This window comes from Triturus cristatus, chromosome 11, assembly GCF_964204655.1.
Source record: "Triturus cristatus chromosome 11, aTriCri1.1, whole genome shotgun sequence".
NCBI lineage: Eukaryota > Metazoa > Chordata > Amphibia > Caudata > Salamandridae > Triturus > Triturus cristatus.
In genome coordinates this window covers 430619816-430638178 of record NC_140594.1, presented here as the reverse complement: position 1 = coordinate 430638178, position 18363 = coordinate 430619816, and the positions used below count along the sequence as shown (strand labels likewise).

Below are 18363 nucleotides of genomic sequence, written 5' to 3'. Positions count from 1 at the left end.
TTGTCAATAGTGAAGAGTCAAGACTAACCCCAGAGGATGTGTTATCATGTGAGTGGGATGGGCAACCAGTTCTGAAGTACAAGGGCTTTTATGTTGTCAGTGTACTTGAAGTGAGCAGATAAAATAGGCATGTCTATAGAGATGTTGAAGTTTATTAGCACAGTCAGGAGACAGAAGCCCGCAGTGAGTTCTGTGATTGCTCAGTTTCCAGCAAAGAGTGGTTAGTTTGTAGGTCTATACACTAACAGGAATAAGTGTATGTGTATTGGTGCAAGGGAGCATAATAAGGTCACATTTTCTCAGGCAGGTATGAAGGGTTCAAGTTAAGTAAATGGTAAGCCAAAGGCAGCTCCCGATACTCCCCCTTACAACTCCTAATGGATATCCTGGGACATGTATTTTTCTGGCAAGAACTGGGACTCTGCTACCATTGAGGGCTGGCTCTTTTCCTGCCGGCACCGGCCCAAGACTTTCACTAGAATGCTTCCTCCCCAAACATGCCCTTCTTCACCCTGCTGGCACTGAAAAAATGTCAAGGTACAGGCTGGCGAACAGAGGGGGATGTTATCCCTTTTCTCAAATCTAAATCATCCATCTCGTAATTCAAATTTCTATTTCTAGTCAATGGTTTATAGGACACCAAAAATGTAACCAAAGATTAGTAGGCATGCACGTGATTCTCTGAAGAAGGTCGAACTTCAAGCAATGAGTTTTTACAATATTAATTAAGAAGGATGCTCCAGTACAGAGATGCTCGGAAGGCTGGATACGCAGCTCTGGAGTCCGAGATCCACATCTTAAAATCCCAAAGAAACGCCGATTTACAAATGTTGCTTAGGCTATAACATGAAACCTTTCACCAACTATAGTCCAAAGTGAAACAAGCCACTGATGAACAGTGGACCCCTCTCCAATTGTAATACTTGTTTTCTTAAATGCTTTATGCATTTAAGGGTGCCCACCTGACAGCGATCCTGAGCGTCAATTCACAATTGTGAAATCAATGAAGGCCCTCAATCCAGGGAGCACTCACCATACAGTGGAAGTACAGTGACCAATTTTAAATTTAGTGTTCTTTTCCGCACAGCAATAAAGTTTTATGAAAGGATTTGAGTATTCATTTTATGACCTGATTAAGGATTGTATGTTTCTTTTGTAGATTCTGAATATAGCTCATGAAGAGGGGACCGCGCTGCTAGATTTATTAAATATTAATTGTGGAAGTAGTTATGGCTTAACATGAACATTAACATAATAATTTCAAGAATTATGACAACGCCAAATTGAAAATTAGTCAGAGTAGTTTCACTAGAGGGTTATTACGATCTGAACTGGGTGGGCGCATTGCTTTGCACCACACTTTAATTGACAGAAGAGAAATAGGTTTCAACCATAGTGCCGTTTCCAACTTTGGGTATTTAAAATGGTACTTTGGTCCACAGAGATTTACAAGTTCTAGGCAGCTGGAAATCGATTTGGACTCACAGAGGGATAAAGATTTACCACCTAAGCCCAGCAAAGATGCAGGACAGTCTCAGGACTTTTTATTTGGCCAATACGGTAAAACCAGACAGCAATCATAAGTCCAATTTTGCAGGGATTTGCAGCTAGGACCATTAGCACACCAGTCAGACAAACACAGACTATAGATGTAGACCATGTTTGGGCAACATCCCAGATCAACTGTCATAGTGCATGTTTACAGCGGTACTGAAATACATTAGGTGAGGTGTGGGAAAGCAGAAGGGCTGTGTTATGTCACTGGCTTTCCTTTAGAGGCATTCAGTTTAAAGGTCGTGGAGTTCACAATGAAAACCCCTCAGCAGCTCCAATAACTCATATTTCCAAACCACACCTCCCCACCCTTCCTCCAAAAGCACTCACTGCTCCTTCTAGGTAGATACACATAGCAGATTCATAAATGAAAGTTCAGGTCCAAAAACAAAGAACACAGTTCCCTGCAGGTGTAATCAATGCTTGGTGGAATTGTGTTGTAAATAGGGCATTGAGGTCATGAATGATGTCAGCAGTGAAGTCATGTGTGACTCCTGGGGAGTGCACTGTAGAAGTTACTTTTCTGGGTATTTTAACTGTAGCATTTGACAATGTTTGATGTTTTGAACTAAAACATTATGGTTATGAACGTTCTTTTTGCTTTCTCTGAAATGTTCTTTACAGCATATGCAAACACAATATTTGACAAATTTGTCGTTAAATTGCTACCAGCACACTGGATCCTATGATGCAAGGAGAACCATTCATAGTTTGGGGAGTGGAAGACCAAGCAAGGTGATAGGGAAGAACATGACTGGGTTGAGGATAGGCAGAAGGGTAGGTTCTGCTAGATTTCTTTTTTAATTACTCTATTTGATGGACAAAGGTTACAGTTTATGTGCTTCTAAGCGCAGCAGAGGCCCACGTGAAATAATTAGCCCTAAAGTGAGCCGTTAGCTAATGTAGAAAATAAAGACTTTTTTTCAATGCAAAAATAATTTTTTCGAAAGTGTTAAAAGTTTTGCAAAAATCTGAAAGACTGTTGGAAAATCACAATAAAAGTAGTGCTGCTCAGTTTGTGAGTTACCAATCATTTGATTACACATCTGATTAGACACACAAACACACACATACATATTTAAATAAATATTTTATAAATACACATACTTACATAATATTTACATATGTTTAAAAGTTATGGCAAGAATTTTTATAATGAGCTGCTTTAGTGATTTTGGAAGACAACTGTGCATACAAAATAAGGCACTATCGATGAATCATCACTTAGAAATTGAGCTGAACCTGAAGTAGAAACTGGTTGCTTGGCAGAAGATTAGAATTGTAGATGCACATACAAGTCACAGCAGGCACGGATATATAAAGGAACTGGATGGACAGCTGCAGCCTGTGTAGAATGTTGGAGAAGTTCACACACACTGATTCGGAATACTTATATGATGCTTAATTAAAAATTGGAGAAAAAAAATAGAGCAAGCACATACTTTATGCGTTCAGGCTGGGATCGGAAAAGTAAAGACTACATGTACGGATATATGGGGAACACCAAGTGTTAAGAATCAGGGGTCTGTACATCAAATATAATAAAATAATGGCCATAAAATCTCAGGAATTATAAATGGTAATCAATGGCTTGATTACCTAAGGATATTTCCCAAATTACATTTTCTTTTATTTCTAGAAATGAATATTAAAACATAATATCGTACATTTACATATGAATTCAAACTACATACAAAAAACTGCAATTGTACTTTTTTTTGTATGAAGATTTAATGTGAATGTACGGTATTTTGATTTAATATTGTTATTTAGAAATGTATTCAATTATTTTCTAATATATAAATTGTTGCAGATATTCTTAGGTTAGTGATGGATTTGTGATTTCTTGAGATTGGAGGACAATTACTGTATTCTATTCATACATGCAACCAACAAACTGAACTTTATATTACTAATCGAGCGTAGCAGAACATTCTTCACAGTTAAGCAAAATAATGAATTGGTTCCAGTACTTCTGCAATAAAACCTTTCCTAGATTTTTACTCGGCTATTCCCGATGTAATCTAACACCCAGCACCCTAAAATTTGGCTCTACAAAACACGAAGAATAAAAAAAAATAAAAAAAAAAGGAAACCAGATTATGAAGAAGTGATTATTAGAAAGCCATCATAAATATAGGTGCATTTTATATTACATGGCAACTATGAAAAAATTCTAATGAACAACAAAATTAGGAAAATGTTGGACAACGTTAACTCTTACTGTAAAACTAACAAAAAAACTAGAGCCATATTCATAAACACAACCCTAACCACAAACAACCCTAAGTATAAGCATTTTAAGCATTAAAACAAATCTCACCTAACTTATAACCTAGCTTGAACTGCAAAAATCCTGCACATATTATATTGGTAAAAATAAATGTTCCAAATGTTTAATACATTTTCTTCATTATTACGCAAAAGAAAAATTTGTGATGATCACATTTCTTCACAAAATGCTACTTCACATTTTTTTATTGAGTTTACACGATGCCCCAAAAGTTTGCTTCCCTAGCAACAAAAATCAAGCACAACACCCCCAATGTGTCATAAGCATGCTGAGGTTACCATCATCGGCATCAGCAGCGCTGCCAAAGGGGTCAGCCAGGGGCAAGCGATCGGGGCGCAGAAGCGTAGGCTCAGGCGATTTCAAACCCTCAATCAGTTTTTCTGCATGGCGCAGCAGGAAGCGAGAAAAGAAAAGACGGATAAAAAGGAAGGGACAGGCCAAATAAGAGCAGGAAAAAAAAAGACAACATAATGGAGAAAAGAGCCATATTCTCCTCTGGCATCGTCAGATATGATGCGTTATGATGAGCAAAGCTGTTTAGCACAAGTATGGGTATACCTTCAGGCAACACGCTACTTTTAAGTCCCAGTAATATTTTAATTCTTTTTCGAATGGTACAGGTGAAAATGGGGTCTCTTTAGTAGCACTATTTTAATAGTGTACCCCTCATGTTTTATATTAAAACATTTTATACCCCCCCCTACCAGAATTCTATGAAGTGGCGCACAGGTTTGATCATCTAATTTGACCGATTAAAGTGCATTTCAAATTTAACAGTCCACTGATTCTTTAAACAGTCCTTCCCTGGATCACAACAAGTGACCTGCAGGTTTATCAGACTCCAGAGAGGGTGTTTTAGCCCTCTGAAGCTGCTCCATCAGCTAGAATGAGGGCCTCCTCCTAGAGTTTTGCTGAGGCTAGAATGACTATCAAACCACACTGTGTTCTGTAGAGGACGAAATGCTGACCTCAGCTTTAAACTAAACTCAATATCTCGAGGAATTGGGCTGAACATGTATACATCAAGTGAATCTCAGCCTTGTCTGAAAATCAATAGTATTGGCTTGACATATGACAATATCACAGTTTTAATTAAAGGCCACTTTGGCCCGTCCTTCAGTAAGCACTGAAGTCTACTGTAAGATATGTAACTGCTGTTCTCCCACCTCTACATCTGCTCGGAAGCCGGGATCCCTATAGATATCGTGCACATGTCCAGAAAGTAGGCATGATCAGATTTTTCTGTGTTTTGTTACCTGGCGTATCAGATAGCGGAAGAGCAAGGAAGGAAGTATCTGACATGTTCACAAGTGGGGGGCTGCCATCTGGGCTTGAGGCATCTTTCGCTTTCTCAGCTGCATAGTAGAGGAAAAGAAGGAACAGGCAGGACAGAAGAGAAAGAGAAGCAAGAAGATGAAGACAGAAAATCAAGGCGAAAGCAAGAGCAGATACACCAAATGTTTTCAAAGAGCCTAGTTTGCTTCCACTGATTACATAAAGTCTCAGATAAGTGTCCACTAAGTGCACAATAACGGTTATCCTTCAGAGTACATGGGTAGTGTCACTTAACTAAGCGACATCCCCCTGAGCACAGTCTTGGGCCTGCTAGAAGCGGTGCGCCCTTTGTCAGGTGGTTGTCACATTCTTCGCTTGTTAATTTTGTAGATACTTCCCCTGACGAAGAGCGCACCACCCGAAATGCATCGGGAGACATGTCTGAATGAACAGACGGATTTATGTTATTTCAAATGATTTACTTTTGAGATGAAGCAACAAAGTTCCATGAATAAAATCAGTTAAACGAATGATTATTTGATCAGTCTTCGTCCTTCACAAACTTCCATCAAGAATTTCAATTCCTGCTTCCAGCAGGGCCTTAGCTGTGCTCAGGGGGATGTCGCTTAGTTAATTGACACTACCCACGGGCATTTGGATTCACACCCGGAGCAGAGGGTGATACCCTTGAAGCACGCCACAACTTTGACATCTTGAGATACCTTCAGTAGTGCGTGTTCTAATTACCTATATACTTCAGAGTACACACCTAAATGTGCTCTCATAAGTGTGTGCATCAATCACATTCAATTAACTCAGTATGGTGTGCTCTGCAAGTGTGTCACATGGCTTCAAATACTCAATATAATTATAGTTCTACTTTTCAAAATAAAGACATGTCTCCTGAAACACTGCTGCCAATATCTGCCATCATCGTTAACTTCAATTCACTGCATTGATAATGTATTTAGTGTCATTCTCACTGCAATTATAAACTCAATTTTTCCTTCATTTTATGTTGGATTCTATCAAAATCAAGAAAAGAAATTGTAGTTTATCCCCAAAACGATGATTTCCATGTATATTCTACAACTGCATATTTGTAGAAACAACTTTTGTATCCTCAATACATTTCAGAACTCCATGGTCCTTCGTCCGCGGGCAGAACATTCCAAGTTACCATTTATTACTGAATAATTGTGTAGGAAAACAATGTTGGCCACATTTCAATTTGGAGTAAAATTCAGAGGACCCAAATGTGATCAAATCAAAAATTTTATTGTTTTAGACCTCCTCAAAGATCCACAATATAAAATAACAGTTTATACAGATGATAAAATTATGAATACATTTGACATCTTTAAAACAGTGGCAAAAAAGTTTTAAAAAATGTAAACAAGTTATAGCATACACATTCATTTGGTGGGATTCTTATTAGCTTAATCAGATCATTAGTTCTAGAAATATTACATTTAATACATATAGGTTTTATAAAACTATAACGAGCTTCAACCAGGAGTTTATTTGTACAGATGTATAAAACATGTGTCATATCTTGAACACCTCCTCTACACAGATCACAATACCCTGATTTATAGAATGTGCCTCCACAGTATTTGGTTAAGGCTTTTAATGGACCTTAATCGCAGCATCACAATGCAACGTCTGACTTGATGTTCTAATGAAAATCTCAAATATTTTGGACTCGCTTTATATTCTATACTAGCTATATACAGCCTATAATGGAATAGCTGTCAGCAATGTGCCTTATCAGAGTCGAAATTCAATCTCGGGGTAGATTTTTTCAGGAAAAACTTTGCAAGTACCAGTGACCAAGACTGTTGGAGTTTAATGGAGCATTAAAAGAACTCCAAAGCAGTCTCAAGATTTTCTTTAAAAGCGTTTTTCCCTGAACCAGCCTTAAAGGTTTCCAGGCTTAAATGTGCTCTCAGTGAGCCTTTCGGTGCGTGAAGCAAATTATAAACCCATCTAATAAGGTTTGTCAAGGCTCTTGAATATGCACGGACTATTGCTAATTCTATTGGTAGTCCTTGAACGGGTATAGTTTGTCCAGTGGAAGTGATCTTGCACAGTAATTTCCCTTCACCAAGATTTAAAATACACCACCTTTGTATGGAAATATGCTCTAATGCGTAGATTAAAATAGGGGTAATCTTAGTGCGATAAATTCCAAGGAGGGCAGTAAAGTGCGGATTCCCTGAAGAGAAGTAGACTCTCTTTATTGCACTAAGGTAGGCTACAGCTTTTAATTCGATATGTTGAAAGTGAGGAGCAGTTCCAAGTGACTGAGAAAATACTCTCCCCAGGTTGGTGTATGTTGATACTACCTCAACTGGGTTTCCTCCAAACTTCCAAGCCAAGTAGCTGGCATTTCTCCTTCCCCCCCAAATAGTAATATTTTCGTTTTTGAAAAGTTTACTTTTAAAAAGTTGGTTTCTGAATATCTAAAAAGAGCTTCCATTATGCGCTGACTGCCAACTGGAGTGACATCAAAAATGACCACGTCATCAGTATACATTAATAAAAGGATTTTTTGTGATGCTATTTTCTGGTGGGAAGTTATTCACCTCAAGAAAGCAATCAGGTAATCACTATGGAATAATGATAACAGAAGGGGAGCAAGAAGGCATCCCTGCTTAAGACCGTTCAAAATGGGAATCTCCTGTGCGAGTCCCTTGTCTTCTCTCATTTGGACTCTACACCATGTTGATGTGTTAAGGGCTACTATCACCCTCAGCAAGGTTGCCAGGACTCCTATATTTGCTATTTTGTTTTCCACAGGGTGGGCCTCTCCACCTTATCAAAAGCTGTAGAGAAGTCAACAAATAGACTATAGACTACCTGAGAATTAATGACCACATATTTATCGATTATAATCTGCAGAATTGCAATGTTATCAGTCACAGAATGGTTTTCTCAAAAATCTGCTTGGGCCATGGAGATTGCTCTCCTCGATGTGGCCCAGTCATCTAGATGGTCTAAGACGCTGCCCGCTAACATCTTCCCTGTAACATCCAGGAGGGCAATTTGACGATAGCTACTTGGAGAGAGGCGAGAGCCTTTTTTTTTTTTTTTTTTTTTTAAAGAGGGACGACAATGCTTCCTAATCAACAACTTGGAATATGGGCAGTATTATAGCAATAGACATCCTGATCTGTGAGAATTTAATGTACTGGAGTCTAATTAGCTCTTTTAACTTGAGAAAGGGTTCGCAGAGGTATCCTTCTTCCTTAAAGGGCTATTTTTGGAGAGGACTGCCTTCCTCTGCAAGGTATGAAGAACAGAGGTAAGGGCACTTTCAAAAAGGAAAACTGGGTTGCCACCTTTATTAACTTGTTTAGACAGTTGGGACTCTATTGTTCTGTTGATTTCTTTATTGATTGAGTTCGGATTCTTAATATTCCAGATAATCAACCTTGTTTTTGTTGTATTAATATGTCTCCTTTTCCGTTTGACAGAGACCAGGAGGATATAACTTGTAAACAGAGTTCTAGCTCAAGAAAAAGAATTACGTGATCATTGCTTTGTACAAATTGTGTGGAAAAATGACGAAACTTATTGTATAAGTCATAGGTGCTGATAACAGTCCAGTATGGGAAAATCAGTAATGCCTTTCCTTGTCTAAGACGCCGGCACATCTCCTTCCGTTCTCCCATTCAAGATTATTCCATTAGTTAGTTCCAGCAGCATCTTTCCTCGCTTGCCAGCCTTGATAGAAACTAGCAGGACTGAAGTTGGTATGAAACAAGATTCTTCAAGCCTTGAGTTCCGAAATACTTTCAACAGGGTATTCGACATATTTGCATTAAAACCTCCCATCAAAAGCCATTGCGCATTACTGCTAGTTCCTGTATAGTTTCTATGTGTTCAAATATATTTATGAGCAATAAATTGTGTTCAGGATGGGTGGAACATAAATATTAAACAGAAATAGTAATTTGACTGCATGGGCTAACCAAATGTGATCAACATATTTACAGAGGTAAAGAAGAACAATGTAGAGTTCATGCCTTAGTGACCATGCTTAACAAATTTGAAACATGCCCTTCTGCATCTTGAATCAGCCCATAAAGGTGCACACAGTGTGAGAGTTGATCTGAGTGTATCATGGATGTGTGCTGAGTGAAATCTCTAAGCAAAGCCTAACAAAGTAACCTGTTCCCATCCAAAGAGAATCACAATATTAGAATGGAGTTGTATATAAAATACCTATGACCTGTAGTGGCAAATTAATCTGCTCAGTGAATTTCAAGGAATGACTCCAATGAGTGCACTGAAGGTCACTATATATATATATATATATATATATATATATATATATATATATATATATATATAACCAAAATTGCCCCAACGCTTGAGGCCGCAACACAGCTGCAGGTAGGTCAACAAAACCTTTATTTAAGCCATTAAACAGGAAACTTCGCATCCCTTTGTATGTCCATAGCCTAATGCATTTCAGAGAGTCTATCTCCTTCGTCAGAGGCAGTATGTCGAAAACCAGTTCATTTCATCCGCTGCCACTCCCCTGCATGTTTTAAACAAATCGCCTTAATTGGCCTCCGGTGTGCTCCGGTATTTTTTCATTTTCCGTGCATGCTGGGAGATGCAGATTAATTATGATATCTTTGTGTTGCGGCCTCAAGCGTTGGGGCAATTTTGGTAATATATATATATATATATATATATATATATAAATAAATTACAGAGTGGTGGTAGCCACTGTGCAGTTATAGTTAGGATTCCTAGGTATAGGAATTCCCAGGAATTTTGCCTGCAGAAATATAAAATGTGTTAAAAAATTATAAATACACTGTACTATGCTATACTTTACTAATGTAGTGTTCTGCAGAGTATTTTTTTAAATATTTTTCTGTAACTTGCGCAGTACTTTGTAGGTTCTAGTGCAGATCTCTGTAAAGTCTTAAAAAAAAAAATATAGAAACAAAGTTAAGCAACCTATTTCCACATTAATAATGTGGTAATAGGTAGGGAACAACAATAAAACCTACTATTTACCTATATATAAGGCCCTACCGCAGGATGCAGCCAAAGTATTGCTGAAAATTACATGGCTGCCTTTTACGTTTTGTAAAGACAGCCATTACTCAATCATATACTGCCTTGTCATTAGCATATACCACAGTACACCGGGAAGTTACAGTGGCACAATATATAACTAAGTATTTAGACACTTATAATTAAAACAATACATAAATTATTTACACCCATTACCAAAACCCTAGCATTTACAACCCAAAATCCATATTCCTGCAACATTACATCTACATCCATTCGCCCACTTTCATGCCACATCTGTTTAAAGTAGTGCACTCTACTCTATGCCACTTCGCTTTGCGCTAATTCTATGCCACTCCACTCTAACCTACTCCACTCTATGCCCCTCCACTCTATGCCACACCTCTCTATACACCTACTCCACTGTATTCCACTCCACTGTATGCCACTCGAGTCTATACCAGTCCGCTCTTCTGTATGCTATTTCTCTATGCCACTTCACCCCACTGTATGCTATTCCTCTATGCCACTCCACCCCACTGTATCCACCTTACACCATTCCTCTGTACGCTATTCCACTGTTCACAACTGCCCTGTACGCTATTCCACTGTTCACAACTACACTGCATGCTATTCCACTGTTCTCAACTACACTGTATGCCACTCCACTGTACGCCATGCCAGTGCACTCTACACCAATCGACTTTAACTATTCCACTCTGCTCCAGGCCAGTCCAGTGCGCTCCACTTCAGCGTACGCAACTCCTGTGTAAACCACTCCACAACATTCCACTCTACTGTACGCTATTCCACTCTATGCCACTTCACATAACTTCCTTTTATGCCAAGTGACTCCACTCTACGCTATTCCACTGTACACCACCCCAGTCAACACCACTCCACTATACTCTACCCCACTCCGCTCTACGCTACTCCACTCTATGCCACTTTACTCCACTATATTAGACACCACACCACTCCACTCTACGACACTACACTGTACAACACTCGATGACACTAACCTTTATGGCACTTCATTCAATGACACTACACTATGCTATCAAACCCCTTTCTACTTTACAAAAAGCATTACAATTCAAGGTTTAACCTTTGTTATAGTAAGGAAAACGTAATTTTTTTCTTTCTATAAAAACTAAGCAAACTACACAAATGAACAAGTTACTTACCTTCGGTAATGCCTTATCTGGTAGAGATAGGATTTAGCCGCAGATTCCTTACCTTAGAATTCTCCGCAGGCACCAGACTGGATCCGGAACGTTTTCACAGTAGTACCCCTGCATGTCGGTAGAGGGTGTCGAGCGACTCCGCAGCAACGTAGATGGAGTCCATATAAGCCCTCACCTGACGTCAGTTTCTTCTGTGACTACCTTCCGTGTCACAACACGGAGCCACGTATAGAAACAGTCTACGGAAACAGTGTACCAGAAAAGAGACAACTTAGTACAAAACAAGTACGAAGACCCAAGAAAGCATAGAATGCCACAAAAGGGAGGTCTTGCAAAGACGAAGACAAGCAGTTCGCAGAAAGCAATAAGACAAGCAGTTCACAAAACGAGAAGGATGGGTGGGTCGGTTAGGAATCTCAAGCTAGATCCTGTCTCTACCAGATAAGTTGTTACCGAAGGTAAGTAACTTGTCAATCTGATAGAGACATCTAGCTGCAGATTCCTTACCTTAGAATAGACATCCAAGCAATACCATCCCTGGAGGAGGGTATGCGAACTGAACTCACAAAAGATTCCCGAATAGGAGAAGCCGACACGTAAAGGGATAGAGGGACCAGGCAGTCGCGGAAACATGGAATAGGAAAAGAAGAAGGTCCATTAGAAAGACTGTGGAAAGTCTGTTGGGAGAAGAAGTCTGCAAAACCGTGCAAGGATGCAGAAAACACCCACAGCAGAGGAGAGAAGTGTTGGAGAAAACACTTTACCGGGAAACAACTATATAGCTCTCCCGATAGTTACCAAACTATGACCGGACAAGGCTGAAGGGCCAAGGAAAACAGCACATGTCAATGTGCCAGAGTACCTTGTAGTAGAGACAAACTTAAACTAACGCCACCCTGAGAAATACAGATAAGACCCCCCCCCGCTGACCTGGGGACCCCCACCCCCTGGGGCTGACTCCTGCAAAGTCCCAGGGTGCTCACCCCCGGGACATAGCTGTTTGCTATGGCCTGGCAGGAGCTTTACCGCTCCCACCACGCCATAGCGAACTGTGCTCTGCTTCTAGCAATCGAGAGCATAAAAAATACTCTTGCTTGCTAGAAAAGGAATGCAATTGCTTTAACACAGAGGGAGCTGCATGTGTAGCAACTCCCTATGTGTAAAAGCAATGCCGGCTCCCGCAGAAGGCGGGGAGCCAGCACGAACCGCGGGGGCCTTCAGGCTCTCCCGCAGTCTCTATTAGTGGTGAGTGGGTGCCCTGGGTGGGACCAGGGGCCCCACTATAGAGGCTTGGCTTCGGGGGATGGTGTCCCCAGGGCAGAAATCAGACTGGGAAGGGGACTGCACAGCCCCGTTTCCTTTAAGATTCAAATTATTTTGTTGAAAAGGAAAAAAAAGGCTGGGCCCCAGGGGGATGGGGTTCCCAGGGATGAAACTGGCCCACGGGAGGGGGTGCACGCGGCTCCCTCCCCTAATAAATTATAAAAAAAGACAGGGGGGGAAAAACCATTGCCCCCCCCACCCCATTTCACCACGACTCTGCAAACGCACCTCCTGATGCACTGCTGCTTCGAGATGAAGTCCCCTTTGGGGTCAACATGCTTTCCTGTTAACTCCAGTAAGTCCCACACAGCGGGATTGCTAAAAGGTCTTCGGAGGCCACGCCTCCTTTCTCCACCACTCTGCAAATGCACCTCCTGGCGCACTGCTGGTTGGGGGATGAAGTCCTCCTGTTACCTCCAGTAAGTCTGACAGCAGGATTCCTGAGAACTGGTCAGAGGCCCCGCCCCCTTTCTCCACCAATCTGCAAACGTGACTACTAGTTAAAAAAATAGAAATTCATTTTTTTTTTAAACTTAGAAATTCCCTGAAAAAAAACAAAGGTTACAGGGATGTTATAGTTCAGCTCAGATTTGACTCGTACAAAACCAGTGAAATTTAACAATTCTAGTTACCTGAGCTAACTTTAACTTATGCCCCCGCAATGCACTGCTTAGGACCTCACATATTACATCACTCATGACAGAGTCCATGACATCATCCACAGAACCACTCACACACCCATACAACCTCTTGTATGCTCCCTCACACACCCGCTAACAGACCCATACCAGCACTCGCAAACCCACTCACTTCTGCATAGAGCCACTCACACACACTCACTCACTCGTACATCCACTCTCACAACCCTTTACTCACCCATATGGCTACTCATAAAACCGGTCACTCACCCATACAAATACTCTCACAGCCATTTATTCATCCACACACCCACTCACACCCCATACAACCTCATGTATGCCCACTCACACATCCACTCATACCCATTCACAGACCTATACCAGTACTCACACAGCTTACATAGAACCACTCACACACCCACTTACTCATACAGCCTGTTGGAAAACCACTCCCACACTAGAAGGGGTGGTTGTGGTCTTCCAGGACACACTGTGGTAGCTTGGCTCGAGTGGTCAGGAATCAGGCTCCGTGCTAAGCATACGACATACCCAAACAATAACCATGCGTGCATCCGTTCCAAAAACGACTCTACACCGTAAAAATTATGAAAATATCTTTCTTTATCTTCTTTTTCTCTTAGTTGCTGATTGGATAAAATAAATAACAATCACAATATACAAACTTTTTAGAAAGTGCAGGACAAATAAATACTGGCTTAATGATTCAATAAATAGGGGTGATCATAAATAATGAAGACATAAATATAAGTGCAATACATACAGGCGATTAAATATTCTGAGGCAATAAATACTGTAAACCAAGAAATATTGTGCATCAATAAATACTGGGGACCAATAAATACAGTGGAACAATAAATAGGTTAAATACAATAAATACAGTGCCCCTAATAAATACTTAAAAGCTGACAGTGACACTCATGGAATCAGTTCACTTTTGATTCCTAAGGGCTGATTTGGCCCAGGCACAGCTTGTGGGGATGTGGAAGGCTTGAGGGTGTCTACTCCCTGGCTTGGACAAGGCTGAGGCCTAAACTGAGGTAGATCAAGGTGGGAATTACCAGAGACCTGGCTCTCTTCCTCCACACAACCTCTCTAGATTAGTCCCAGTTCACCCCTGGCACAGTCAGGTTGGTTCTAGCACCTCCCTAGCCCCTTAGAGCAGTCTCTCAGGTCTCCACAGGGCCTTAGGCGCCCTCTACTCCACTTACTGCCCTTTTTCTGATGCTCCGACGCCGCTGGAGTCGTATCGATGCCGTGAGGCGGTTCCGGTTCGATGTCGGCGGCCTCGGCACAATGTCAGTTCTTTGACGACGCCGGCAGGCGGATCCGGTCTCGATGTCAGCGGCCTCGGTTCGATCTCGACCTCCGATTCGATGGCGTCGGGCAGTCTTACTCGATGTCGACTTCGGGCGGCTCCGGTCCGATGGCGACCTCGGCTTCGATGACGTCGGCCGGCCTTGCCTTGATGTCGACTTCCGGCGGCTCCGGAGTGCGATCCTCACTCCCGACCTCCGGTGCTCCTCACAGGTTTCCGGCGACTCCGGAGTGCGACCTCCACTCCCGACCTCCGGCACGATTCTCACAGGTTCCGGCGACTCCGGAGTGCGATCCTCACTCCCGACCTCCGTTACCCTTCACCTCGGTCTCCGACGACTCCGGAGGGCGGACTCCACTCCTCCGATGACGCCGCTCACTCGACCTCGGGTGACCTCCTCCTCGACCTCTGGTATTCCTCACGACCTCTGACGGCGCCCTCTCTCGACCTCTGGCGGCTCCGGGTACGACGTCTGCTTTTCCAGTCAGCGCCGCTTCTCCACCTCGGGCTCCAGGTCTTAGGCTACTCGACGTCGGACTTCAGGGAAACCAGCTTCCAGGTCAGGATCTTGCTGTTCTCTTGTTTCTAAGGCCTGTTCCTGCTGTCCAGGTCCTCAGGATGGTTTTTCTGACTTCTTCCCACACAGGGCTCTAGGCTGGGCTCCGTCAGTAGGGACTAGTATCAAGGGTGGGTTTATGAACCCCACTCCAGGCACAAGTTTCCACCCCTGCTGCTTCACTCCTTCCTCCTTCACGTTTGTGCTGCTCACTCTTCACCAGTCAGGTGCCAACTGCCAGCTCCAACTGCCAACTCTCTCTCTTAGCTTCCCAACATTCTAAACCGCCTCCAACTGTCACAGGGTTCTGGAATGTTCTGGAAGGTGCTGGTAGGTTCCAGTGGATGCTGGTGATGTCACAGGTGGCCACCATTTTGTGCTTCAGGCCCTCAGACAGAAGTTTCAGGGGTAGGTAAAATGGCTCCCTGAATCTGCAGCAACACTAAAAAGTCTGGTGGTTCCCAAAAAGGAAAAATTCAAACAGGGTTTGAGGCAAAAGTGGGACAAAATAAATAATGATGAGGAGGGACCACCCAAAGGGCTGACAGGTCTAACACAGCCACTCACACAACCATTCACTCACCCATAAAGCTACACATACAACCAGTCACTTACCCATACAGCCACTCACACAGCCACTTATTCACCTGTCACTCACTCAGACACCTACTCACCCACACAGCCTCTCCACACAGCCACTCATTAACCCATACAAGCACTCACACCCACCCAACCACTTTCATGCCCATTCACACTTCCATACAAACACTCGCACATCTGCTTACTCACCCATAGCCATTCACACAGACACTCACTTAACCAAACACCAACAGCCACTCACTCACCCATACAGTCACTTACCCAGTCACTCACTCATAAATCCATTTATATATCCACTCACTCACCCATACAGTCACTTACCCAGTCACTCACTCATAAATCCATTTATATATGCACTCACTCACCCATACAGTTACTACACACCCAGCTACCCATCCAAGGAGCCACCCACACACCATCTCACTCACCCACACAGCTACTAATACCCACTTATACACCCAAAAAGCAGATCACACATCCATACTCACAAGGATACTCACAGTCACACAGCTACTCATATAATATATGTTGGTAGTATCACTCAGTGGTAGTGCACCTAGTATATGAATTTAACATTTGTAGTAGGTTAGTATATATGTCTAACACCCATAAACTCGGAAAAACACACTCACTTTATGTCATCAGAGATATAATTTGAGATATCAGTGATGTCATTTGAGAGGTCATCAGTGATGTCATCAGTGATGTTACTCACTATGTCATGAGTGATATAATATGTGCGGTCATAGGTAGTGCATTGCAGGGGCCTAAGTTATAGTTAGGTCAGGTAACTATAATGGCTGAATTTCACTGGTTTTGTAGGAGTCAAATCTGAGCTTAACTAACTTCTCTGTAACCTTTGTTTATTTCAGTGAGATATATATATATATATATACACACACACACACACACACACACACACACACACACACACATCTCTAATACATATATACATAATGCATAAGTGGATACATTATATCAGAATTTCTATAAGCATATCCTCACCATAGGGGAAAAGAATCACGGCCTCCTGCAGCAAGCTGGGATAGTAACCAGAGTAGGAACAAAGAACACCTATACAATAGGGGTATCTATGAAAGAACACACAGAATGACATACATTGGCAATAGAAAGACGTTCAGACAACTACAGAGTTGCATTAAGCCAAAAACAACGCAACTGACTGACTAGGAGAACACCAGCTGGTTGACAGAAAGCTACAAGTGTGAAACTTTGCTATGAAGTGAAAGAAGAGCACACCACCGAAAACCAAGGCAGGAATCGTACAATGAAGATAGAGCCAGAAAAGAACGTCTTTGTACAAGACACGAGGTAAACATAGCGAAGGCTTCAGTAGAAGAGAAAAGACCCAGAGCTGCCAAGGAAGAGTTGGAGAAGAGAGGAAAAGTCCTTCAAGCAGAAGGAGTTCGCAAAAAGAAAGAAGTAGTGGCATACCGAACTTAAAGGTGAGAATCTGTATCACATCCTATGAAAAAGAGAACCTTCAGGAAAAAGGGTGCGAAAGGAGCCAGAAGCCCCCCTTGCCTCAAGAGCTTCACCCAGAGCCTCACGCGTGATGCAGCCATGCTCTATGACTGAATGATTGAGGAAACCAGTCCTCCGAGAGGTTGAACCATAAAGCTGAAGGGACCACGTTCCAGAAGGAAAATTGACAATTAATAATGCCCATGGAGGCATTTCAGAAAATAACAGCAATAACACCCTCTCCAGGGTGAAGCATAGAAAAAATAGCGAGGCTAGAAGTACAGGTCTTGTCATAGTCCAACAAGGAACCAGAATAATCAGTGGCAGGAAGCCAACTTGGCAATGCATAATGAGTGGAGAAATGGGAAGTGCAAACGCACTAATAAAAGACCTAAGAGGAAACGCCATTGCAGATCTCAGGAGAATCAATCCAGGGCAAGGGGATGCCACTCGATGCACTGCTCACGTTCAGGAAGGAAAGATGCCCAGTAGAAAGAACAGGCTCCATGGAGATGAGAGACAATCCCACTGATGGTTGTATTGGGAGCTGGTGCAAGGCGGACACATTATCATTACATTTTAGAGGCACATAACCTAAGTCCCTATAAGGGATACAAAGTACTAGAACAGATCTCAAAATGCCTACCAGATATACCGAAGATGGTCTTCGCAGAACAGGGAACAAGACAGCCGTGCATGCGCAGGAAGCAAGCAAGACACCCACTTGAGAACAAGATCTGAGGAAGAAAACTAGCTTCCATAAAGAAGCCAGTAAAAACAGGCGTACATAAGTCCAGAAAATATAAGCCCCATATTGTGGGCGCCAAAGCCTGTCATTGACAGTGTAAGAAGGAGAAAAGTACCTGCAGATGGCAGGGACCCCCCCCACCGGGTGTGACCTGTAGATATAAAGTGAACTTGACAAGAAAGCCAATGAATACCGCCCCGGAATGGCACATATGTGAACAGAAAATGAAACCGCTCCACCTACAACCCTTGTACGGCAGACCATGGAAGCAAACGGTAAAGATTCTACTCCACACTGATGCACTTGATATTGTCGCAAAGCAGAGTCA

The 18363-nt window shown here is 42.2% G+C and overlaps 1 protein-coding gene across 6 annotated transcripts in view; it reads right to left on the bottom strand.

Moving 5' to 3' along the window:
• AAK1 (AP2 associated kinase 1) overlaps positions 1–18363 on the bottom strand; it is a 362789-nt gene that overhangs the window by 156280 nt on the left and 188146 nt on the right. For 4 of the 6 annotated variants that reach the window (XM_085636286.1, XM_085636279.1, XM_085636285.1 and 1 more), the window contains exons 17-18: positions 5104–5202; positions 4126–4227 (exon numbers count right to left, since the gene is read on the bottom strand). The exons of 1 other annotated variant lie outside the window; for it this stretch is intronic. In XM_085636286.1, the coding sequence (XP_085492412.1) occupies positions 4126–4227; positions 5104–5202 (201 nt within the window). The remainder of the gene's footprint in view (positions 1–4125; positions 4228–5103; positions 5203–18363) is intronic. One more of the 6 variants, XM_085636281.1, reaches the window with a different exon arrangement.